Raw genomic sequence first — 10,747 nt, 5'->3', positions numbered from 1 at the left:
AACGGCTCAATTAACTTCATTTCATCCCTCACATGACACTGGTTTCCTGTCCCTCGCTCTGAGAAAACAAAGCGGTGCACATCCCACAGACGGAGGTCTGCTCTCGGAGCTTTGCTTTGGAGATGAAGCAACATTGTGATGAGGTTTGATCAGTGCCTGGGAACGAACAGCGTTTAACAAAACTCACCACAACGTCACTGTCCTTCAAAAGACCTTCTGTCCATTATCAGACCGCCTAGGGGCCTTCGTGGCACGTGCAAGCAAGATGTGTGGCCAGCAGGGGGCGGCGAGGTAATCCCACGAGGTGTATTCGGTTTAACGTCATCCAGAAAAGCAGAGCAGATTCTGCACGACCTTCAGATGACCTTAAATATCCTCCCTGAGTTCAATCTAATCTACGATTTACACCGAGGGCTCTAGATGATGGCGAAAGACTGTGTCCTTTATGAGGCAGGGCACATTAAATGTCGCATGAACCAAAGGAGTCATTGATGCCGTTGTTTGAAACCAAGTAATCAGTCCGAATGACGTGCTGCGATGTGAGTGTAGTTAACTTTTACAGCAGTGTACTGACATAATGAGGTGGTGGAGGGGTGGTCTCCAACCGTCCTCCAAAAGTTACATAGTCCAGTTTCTGCAGTGTTGAGCACAGAGAAGCAAGGTCAGGTTACAACTCGGTGGAGCATCACAACGATTATGAAGCTGCAATTTTAAGGTGAAAATATTACATAGTCATCCTCTATGCGTCTCAGTCAGCTTCAAACACATCTGGCTTTGAAACAGACCAACATCACACAGAGATGGTTCCACAGACAGGAAATAAGCCTAGTCCTGGATTACACAAGCATTGAAAGGAGGATGTAGTCCAGGACTAGGTTTAATCCCTGTGTGAGAAACCAGCCTGTGGTGTTTTACCGTTTTACACATCCACCCCACATTCAGATCCACACCCCCCTCATAATTAATGACCTCATGTTGAAGCTGCACTCACTGTGGACAAAGAGGTTCAATGCTGTGGAGCAGCTGCACATGAGCCTAAGCTCACCATGCCCAATCACCAACACCAGCCCCTGGACTGACCACTGACGTGGTGGTGGTGTGTTAGTGTGTGTTGTGCTGGTGTAGAGTGGATCAGACACAGCAGTGCTGCTGGAGTTTTTAAACCCCTCAGTGTCTGGACTGAGAACAGTCCACCGACCAAAAACATCCAGACAGCGTCCTGTTCCAGACTCTAACACTGACTCCATCTGTAAATGGTCTAAACCCACACTCACATGGACTTTTGGACACAGTACTGTCCCCAAGAACAGAACAAACCCATCACAGTCTTCTGCAGCTTTTTCCTGATGGAGCTCAGAACCAACGCAGCGCCCAATAAACTCTTCACTTTTCACACGGCTTCAGTCTTAGGTTCTTTTTATTGAATGAAAAGAGACTGATTTTATTACGACACTAAAGAGCGGAGAGTGTTTGAATTCTGAATTTCAATTATACACTACACACAAATATTTGTACTGCTAATATTTAGTGGAACAGTGGAACTGTGTTCTCTGGAGTTATAGGGTTCCTCTGGTGTGTGGAACAGTGGAACTGTGTTCTCTGGAGCGATGGGGTTCCTCTGGTGTGTGGAACAGTGGAACTGTGTTCTCTGGAGTGATGGGGTTCCTCTGGTGTGTGGAACAGTGGAACTGTGTTCTCTGGAATTATAGGGTTCCTCTGGTGTGTGGAACAGTGGAACTGTGTTCTCTGGAGTGATGGGGTTCCTCTGGTGTGTGGAACAGTGGAACTGTGTTCTCTGGAGTGATGGGGTTCCTCTGGTGTGTGGAACAGTGGAACTGTGTTCTCTGGAATTATAGGGTTCCTCTGGTGTGTGGAACAGTGGAACTGTGTTCTCTGGAATTATAGGGTTCCTCTGGTGTGTGGAACAGTGGAACTGTGTTCTCTGGAGTGATGGGGTTCCTCTGGTGTGTGGAACAGTGGAACTGTGTTCTCTGGAGTGATGGGGTTCCTCTGGTGTGTGGAACAGTGGAACTGTGTTCTCTGGAATTATAGGGTTCCTCTGGTGTGTGGAACAGTGGAACTGTGTTCTCTGGAGTGATGGAGTTCCTCTGGTGTGTGGAACAGTGGAACTGTGTTCTCTGGAGTGATGGAGCTCCTCTGGTGTGTGGAACAGTGGAACTGTGATCTCTGGAGCAGTGGGGTTCCTCTGGTGTGTGGAACAGTGGAACTGTGTTCTCTGGAGTGATGGGGTTCCTCTGGTGTGTGGAACAGTGGAACTGTGTTCTCTGGAATTATAGGGTTCCTCTGGTGTGTGGAACAGTGGAACTGTGTTCTCTGGAGTGATGGAGCTCCTCTGGTGTGTGGAACAGTGGAACTGTGATCTCTGGAGCAGTGGGGTTCCTCTGGGGTGAGTTGGAGTGGTGAGTTTGTTCCAGAAATAATCCCCTGCACCAGCCCCTGACCCTCACTGATGATGATGAGGCTGAACTCCATCAGTTCCTCACAGCTATGTTCCAGTGTGAGGTGGGGTAACGGTGCTTAAGCTGCTGAGGGCTGTAGAGCAGTGGGAGGCCAGGGCTGACTTTAATTACTCCACAGATGAGTTTCTAATCCGTATTAAAGTAAGAGCGTGTGGCACTGAGCCAGGTTAGATCTGGCAACCCGGTTCCAGGCCTCAGAGAGACCCAGAGTCTGTGCCCTGAGCTCGAATAAACCCTCAGGTGTGAGAGCGACTGCTCTGTTCCTCTTAGAGACGGGGGTTTGAGATGACACCAGATACATTTGATGGGGTTGAGTGGGGGTTATTGTAGAAAACTAACCAGGGACTGATCACACTGTGTGCTGCAGTTTACCGTGCAGTGGAAAAGCACCATTAGAGAACAGTGTCTCTTTCTCAGTGTCCTGACTTCTCTCTCTCTCTCTCCCTCAGGATGTGTTGTAAGCTGCTGCTGTGTGTCCTGACGGCCGCTGTGCTGTGTGCCGTGTCCGAGTCGAGGAAGCAGCGTCCTCAGGGGTCCATCCCCTCTCCGTACAAGACCAGCTCCAACACGTCTGACCGGCGTGGACGCAAGCAGGAGGTGCTGGCCTCCAGTCAGGAGGCTCTGGTGGTGACGGAGAGGAAGTACCTGAAGAGCGACTGGTGTAAGACTCAGCCGCTGAGGCAGACGGTGAGTCAGGAGGGCTGCCGCAGTCGCACCGTCATCAACCGCTTCTGCTACGGCCAGTGCAACTCCTTCTACATCCCACGCCACGTCAAGAAGGAGCAGGAGAGCTTCCAGTCCTGCGCTTTCTGCCGGCCGCACCGCTTCACCGCGCTGACCGTGGAGCTCGAGTGTCCTGACCTGCAGCCGCCCTTCCGGCACCGCAAGATCCAGCGCGTCAAGCAGTGCCGCTGCATCTCCGTCAGCGTCGCAGAGTCCGGGAAACAGTGAGGCCACAGGGACAGAGGGATACTTCTGACGTCACAAAGTCTTCTTAGTTTAGCCAGATAAGTTAAACCCAAAGTGCTGCTCTGTCCAGGAAACTCTGGAGGACTGTGGGAGACTGCTTCTGGGACATAGCAACAGTTCCACAGCCCACATGAGGACATCATGTTACTTGCAGTGAAGCAGGATTAATTAATCTTAAAGCTCTGAATTTGTGTGGACTCCAAGCCCAGGACACTGAAGGACTTTTGGGAGACATCACCAAAGACTTTGTATTTAACCAGATAACTTAAGCCCAGAAAACAACGAAACCCAATGACTACGGGGGCCTGTGTGGGACAGAGCCAGAGCTGTATAGCTGTAATGCAAAATCAGGGGTGTGTTCTACAAAGCAGGATTGTCTGTTAACCAGCTAACTTAAGCCCAAAGTTGGTGTCCAATAGGAATCTCCCTCAGCTCTGTTCCTATTGGACAGGCTTGACTTTTGTTACCTGGATAAACCTGCTTCGTGGAACAGCCTCTGGACACAGTCTTGATGGGATTTCTAATTTTAGCTGGATAACTCAAGCCCAAACTTCAGAACTCTCAGCATAGAGTTTGGAAAACAATGAGAGCAAGGGACAGATGGAGTCCCGCTACAGTTGTATACCCACAGAGGTTAGCCAGATAACTTAAACCTAGATGCACCTCTACATCTCCATTCAGGACAGAGCAGAGTGAGACGGGGGGACAGCTGGGGACACAGCTTCAGCTGTGATTTAACTCCGAGGACTGTCCCTCCTTGGACATGCTGACTTTGGGCTTAAGTTATCTGGCTAACTGAGGAATACTTACATCTCCTACAGCCCATTAACAACAAACAAAACAAACACAGCCTTGTTTCTAAGCTCACTGTCCACACAGGATCACTCTGTACCTCTACACTTACAAACTGGGTCCATGCGTTGCTCTGCATACTTTGTGGCGGTCCTGACTGTTGAAGGCTTAAAGGGGCTATACAGAGACCAAGGGGTTAAAAACCCAGCACTAACACAACACATCAGTGTCACTGCAGCGCTGAGAATGATCCACCACCACATCACACCTGCTCTGTGGGGGTCCTGAGCGCTGAAGAACAGGGGGAAAATGGGTAATAAAGTATGCAGAGCAACAGATGGACCCCACCCTGTAACTTTAGAACTACAGAGTGCAGATATGAGAAGGTGTCATGAATATTTCGGCTGATCTGAGTTCATTATTTTCGAATGTAAAGATGTTTCACACAAGCTCCGAGTCTCGAGTGAAGTGTGTACCTCCAGATTCTGAGAAAATGAAGGGTTTTAGTGAACACCACAGACTCAAACTGCCTTTCACCGCCTGCGAGGCACATGCCGAGGGACAGAAGTGCCACATCTGGGCACAGAATCTGAGGAGAGACCGTGGGCGCTGTCGGAGCTTCCCCCGACTGGACCCGAGGCTCCTGCTGCTGGACTGTCCCCAGGGTTTGGACCGAGACCTGGTGATGCTTGTTTTATTCAGTGAATACAACGTATAGAACTAGAACTGTGTGTAATAGAGATTCTATATTAAACTATGGTACACATAAATGTATATATTCCAGAGAGAAACGACCTCTATATTAAATCTATTTCAACTATTTCACGCGTCCCGTTTCACTGACCTGAGTGGTGTGCGTTATTTGGGCGACGTTTATATCGTTAAACACCTGCCCTTCCCTCATCTGGGGTCAGACAGAGCAGGTGTGACATGGTGGTGGATCAGTGTGTGTCGGCCGTCCTCTAGTCCTTCATCAGTGACACAGGACGCTGTCGGCACCAGCACAACACACCACCACCACATCACACCTGCTCTGTGGGGGTCCTGAGCGCTGAAGAACAGGGGGAGAGGGGGGTAATAAAGTATGCAGAGCTACAGAGTGACCGGAGTGGACAGTGGATGGACGCTGATGTGGTGGATAGCTGCATTAGCAATAGCCCTGAGCTAACAGTAAGTAAATAAACAAACAAACGCAATTTCATAATTTATTTATACCTTTATTTTACATAAATTAAACTATTTCAAAAAAAAAACAAAACAAAAACAGAAAAAAGGTACGAACAGTTATTGCACGCGGGCAGAACGTCCTGGCTCCGGGGCCGGAGAGTGACCGACGCTGGACACTGAGCACATGCTGAGACGGGGGCGGAGAGGGGACGATAAAAAAATAAAGGAGGATATCTTACAGAGAGGTGTTATAGTGCTTTACATTAGATAAAATACGCCATTTTTAAATACATTTGGAGCCATCTATTCAAGTATCGGACCGCGGTTAAAAAAAAACAAACAGCACTAAAGAACCAGAGAGAACCGAGCTCCAGGGGCTGAGATGACTCCTCGGGTTTGGGAAGTCAGGGTGCTGTCAGATTATTCAGGCCTCCGTTCGTATATTCGTTCGGATCGATCCGCAGACACAGCGCCGTCACTTGTTCGCACCTCGTGGGGTTCGACTGTGTCCCGACCCTGCACTGAACATTCAAACACGTGGGAGACCCGCTCTGTGGAGCATAAACCTGCACAGAGACGGTGAAGTGAACTGATTCTTCACGTCACCGGCATTTGTCATAAACCTAGCTGTTTTTAAACGGAATAAATGACTGACTGCCACTGTACCACGAATAAACACCCACAGAACCATCTCAGCACCGCGGACCCGCCCTGAGCCCTCGCTTAACCGCAGGGAACCCATCCCACAGCATTCACTGCCCTGTTTTCCTAAGTGCCTTCTGGAAGAGTTTTACGAGCGCAGGAGAGCGCCGCTGGAGTCGAAATCTTCCTGCAATCAGCTCCAAACGGTGGATTTGAGAAAAGCCTGGACAGGGACGGAGCTAAAGCTCAGCCTGATGAAAGCCTCAGGTTTGAGAGAGAGAGAGAGAGAGAGAGAGAGAGAGAGAGAGAGAAGAGCGAAGAGCAGTGAGAGCAGAGTGAGAGGAGACTAGGGTTTTACTTTTAAAAGCAGAGGCTTAGGTTTATCCTGACGGCGAGGGAACTGTGGCGCTGCTCTCATTGCTACCATCTGAGCAGCTTAAGAGCCGCAGCAAACAAACAACCCCCTGAAAGCGAGCTCTTCCCTCGGGGAACCGACGGTGACGCGCTGCTCTCGCCGCCAGAGAGGATCTTACCGAGTGAAAACAGTCCGTACGTCTAATAAATCGACAGTGTTTGACCAGTACTCAACCCGTGTGTGTTCTGTGAGGGATTTTAACTCCAGAGGAAGTGTCTGAGTCTCTCAACGTCCAATGATCTACCAGCGAAACAAGACGCGTTCCCTGGAGAAAATCACGTAAAACAGGGTGAATAATTTTATACGATGCATACAGCAGCCTCTGAGCCAGAGATGAGACATCACACGGACTAGATTTAAAACAGACGATCTCACTCTGGTCTCCCCTCTCTCTCTCTCCACCGATGGTGGGTTCTGTGCAGTGCCTCGTGAGAAAAGGTCCCAGGCCTTTCATGGTTGTGACATCACAAATCCTTCATGAGCTGTGTGTGGATGGAGGGAGGTTTTAAGGGCTGCTATGTGTGTTTTTAGTCCTCAGTCCTGTGTGTGTGTGCATACAGGTGTTGGATATTTAAAACATGAGTGAAAGGCCGGGTCTGTGCTCCATGCTCTTCTCTCCGCTCCGGCACTGAGCTGCAGGGGTTAATTTTAAAGTTCTACATTTTCAGAGACGCTCCAGTGTCTGGGGTCAGATCTTCATGCCCAGCTTCGCTTTCTGTGGAAGATACAAAGAAAAAAAAAACCAATAACCTCAAGATCCATAAAAGTGTGAATCAGGAGCCCACCAACCCACACACTGTGAAACAAGACCCTAGTTAGTTTTATGTGTGCTTCTTAAGTCAGAAACACAGGATAAAACGAGTCGTTCTGATCCTGCTCCGCTTCTGACGTCAACTGCAGAGACTCTAGAATGGCCCCGCCCCCTCGTCTGAGTCTGTCCAATCACAGCGCTGGACCCGCGTTTATGTGAGAGCGCAAAGATGAGGTTAAACTCAGCAAAACAGACACAACGAGCGCGGAGAAATAAGAGCACTGAGTAAAAACGGAGAAGAAAGAGAACAGAGTGAAAACGGCTAAAAACCAGAGCTTCTGCTCCTCGCTCCTCACTGCTGTGCGCTCGGGGTCGGGGTGAACAGAGAGCGGCTCATTATCATTTAAAGGAACAGGTGCTGAGAGCGGGGGAGAACACGGAACAGAACTGTGTTCCTGGGGCACTTACGATTCCAGTGGCGTGCTTGGGCTTGACGCTGTAGGTGGCCTTCTCCTTCGCCTGTCTGAAGCACTCCTCCGCTGCCTTCAACCTGGACACAGCACAGACACATTAACCCTTTACTGATTAGAAACACATTCATTTATTCATCGTCTAACTGCTTCACTCTGATCAGGGGTCGCGGTGGACTCAAAGAAGAATCAGTTTATTCCTTCTGCCCTGTGTTTATATCTGAACCTGAGGTTCTTTACAAAATCACATTTAAAACATGGCCACCTCGTGCGGGAGGCACAGGTACTGAAACAGCAGCAGGACTGGAAAGTCTCTGGAGAGCTGCACTGTATAGAAACCAATATAAAAATAAAAAAATTGGTGTAAAAAGTCTGAGCACTTTCATAAATAATGAGTAACAGACTGAGATTAAACTTAAACCCAAACTGGAGTCTGGGGGTTTTTCTGTGGGAAGAGAGGGTTTGTAAAGGGTTAACACTGACTCCAACTTCCCTCTAACTCAAATAACGTCTATTACAGCCTGTTAGAGCCCTGTGTGTGTGTGTGTGTGTGTGTGGAGGTCACAGTTGGAGTCGGTCAGTTTGAGCTTTTACTGCTGGAGGAGGTGCAGCAGCATGAACATCCTAAACACAGAAATTAGTCCTGGTCCAGAGATATTCTCTCTGTCCGTCTGTCTGTCTGTCCCTCTCTGTCCCTCTCTGTCCATCCGTCTGTCCCTCTCTGTCCATCCGTCTGTCCCTCTCTGTCCATCCGTCTGTCCCTCTCTGTCCCTCTCTCATCTGTCCCTCTCTGTCCCTCTCTCATCTGTCCCTCTGTCCCTCTCTCTCTCTCTCTCTCTCATCTGTCCCTCTGTCCCTGTCCGTCTGTCCCTCTGTCCATCTGTTCCTCTCTCTCTCTCTCTCTCTCTCGTCCGTCCCAAAAATCCTAGAAAGCCGTAGAGGGACAGAATGAGAGAAAGAAACAAAACTGAATTAAAATGAGTTTAAAACTCTGCTCCTCACTGTAACCAATAAAGGTACATTTTCACATCACTACAATTAAGTCTCTGCAGTGGTCACTCATCACAAACATTTTAAAACGTTAACTGGCAACAGACAGCATCCAAACCGCGCTGCGTTCCTCTCTTCATCTCATTCCAGAATTTAAGAACTAAAGGCTGCGTTCACAGCAGGGAAAAGTGGCCCAAATCTGATTTGATGTTTCTGCTGTTCACACTGTGTGTAACGTGCCCTGTGTCTGACATCAGTCTGAACACAGACGCCCTGCACGTGAAAGGGTTTCAGTTTCTGACCAGGAGCAACCCGTCAGTCTGTTTCATACAGAACACTCATTAACTGAAGGACTGGGACGGGACCGGTGTTTCACTGCGGCGCTGCGTCACAGAACGCCCTGCTGTTCGCTCCAAACGAGCTCCAAGATAAAAACACACCGTCTCAAAGATCCACATTCAAACAGCTTCATACGACTTCACTCTTTCTGTGAACGTAGCCCAGGTGTGTTCTCACTGCTCAGAGCTCAGAGCAGCCACCTGTTAAATGTTCTGTTACATCTTTTATTCTGTGATAAGTATTTTCTGTAAAGCACAGAGATCACACTCATTAATAAACACAGTGTGAAGAGAAAGTGTGAGCATCAGCTCTGAGCCCAATCCAGAACCACCATTCGACTTGGAGAACACTGACTCAGGATTCGATCCGCTCCACAGCTCCGAGTCCGTCTTCCCCACACGATTAAGTGGATCTGAGGGGTGTGTGGGCTGCAGTTATTATATCCGACACGCTCACTTTCCTCGGAGCTTCCGCTGGAAAATGCCACGGGTTCCTGGAGCGGATCACTAACCAGCGCAGGACACGTTTATTAGCAGAGGCTCTTTATCCCCTCCTCCTCTCGTGTCAGAGAGAGAGAGAGAGAGAGAGAGACACAGATATATAGAGAGAATGAGACAGAAAGACAGAATGAGAGAAAGATAGAGAGAGAATGAGACAGAAAGAGAAAGACAATGAGAGACAGATATATATAGAGAGAACGAGACAGAGAAAGAGACAGATATATAGAGAGAGAGAGAGAGAGAATGAGACAGATATATAGAGAAAGATAGAGAGAAAGACAGAAAGAGAAAGACATATAGAGAGAACTAGAGACAGAAAGAGAGATATATAGAGAGAGAATGAGACAGAAAGACAGAATGAAAGATAGAGAGAATGAGACAGAGAAAGAGACATATAGAGAGAATGAGACAGAAAGAGAGACATATATAGAGAGAGAATAAGAGAGACAGAGAGAAAGACAGAATGAGAGAAAGAGACAGAAAGAGAAAGACATATATATAGAGAGAACGAGAGACAGGATGAGAGACAGAGTTGGGACTAAAGAGGGCTGGGGGACGGCGGGTGGGGGCTATGCCAGGCATTTTCAGCTCTCATTTCCTTGACCTCCAAAACCTTCAAAAGAGCCAGAACAGCGCCATAATTGGAGATGTGTTGGGCAACCGCGGCGATAATGGGAGCAAGAAACTAACACATTGCCTGCTTTATGGGGAGGAGGCTTTTGATGCCAGAGGAAATAAAACCCTGGTGTCTGCACGTAACGTCCCGATAAAGAAGGCGTGGCGGGTGAGTGCCTGCGAAACGTGTCCAAACAATGTGTCTGGCGTAAAAAGTACAGAAGGTTTCGCTGTGAATTAGTGTCACACGGAAACCCTCGTCTCGTGGAGAAGCTCTGTGTCGGGAGCCCTCCCCTCGTGTCCTCGAGACCAGAAAATCCCCCGCTCATTTCCTTTACAGTCAAACCCATTAAAATCATTAACGTCTGGCCTGGGCTCGCAGCTGGCAGCCTTCGCGCATCCGTCATCATCGCTGCAGAGAGACAGAGGGAGACGAGGAGGAGGAGGCAGCGAGACGTATTTAAAGGAACCCTGTCACAGACCCTGAGCGGAGGAGCGCACAGATCGTGTGTGTGTGTGCGCTCCCGGGGCTAGCATGCTGAAGTGTTTACGCCTGGGAGAGTTATAGGCGTCCTGTAAAAGGCAGCAGATCCTCGTGTCTGGGCAGTAGCCGGCTA

The 10,747-nt window shown here is 48.9% G+C and overlaps 2 protein-coding genes across 2 annotated transcripts in view; one reads left to right on the top strand and one right to left on the bottom strand.

The window, feature by feature from the left end:
• Positions 1-2,930: 2,930 nt before the first annotated feature.
• grem2b (gremlin 2, DAN family BMP antagonist b) lies at positions 2,931-3,447 on the top strand. Its single transcript, XM_066666565.1, has one exon. It carries the CDS (start codon positions 2,931-2,933, stop codon positions 3,429-3,431), a length of 501 nt encoding a protein of 166 aa, XP_066522662.1. The 3' UTR covers positions 3,432-3,447.
• Positions 3,448-5,462: 2,015 nt separating this feature from the next.
• Positions 5,463-10,747, bottom strand: part of fmn2b (formin 2b) — a 66,122-nt gene continuing 60,837 nt past the window's right edge. Inside the window, exons 18-19 of the mRNA XM_066664103.1 lie at positions 7,685-7,766; positions 5,463-7,180 (exon numbers count right to left, since the gene is read on the bottom strand). Coding sequence (XP_066520200.1) covers positions 7,154-7,180; positions 7,685-7,766 — 109 coding nt within the window. The 3' untranslated portion in view covers positions 5,463-7,153. The remainder of the gene's footprint in view (positions 7,181-7,684; positions 7,767-10,747) is intronic.

The sequence above is a fragment of the Hoplias malabaricus genome, chromosome 3 (genome assembly GCF_029633855.1).
Source record: "Hoplias malabaricus isolate fHopMal1 chromosome 3, fHopMal1.hap1, whole genome shotgun sequence".
In the NCBI taxonomy this organism is placed as follows: domain Eukaryota; kingdom Metazoa; phylum Chordata; class Actinopteri; order Characiformes; family Erythrinidae; genus Hoplias; species Hoplias malabaricus.
The sequence above is the reverse complement of the archived record's forward strand: the minus strand, read 5'-3'. Positions and strand labels throughout refer to the sequence as shown.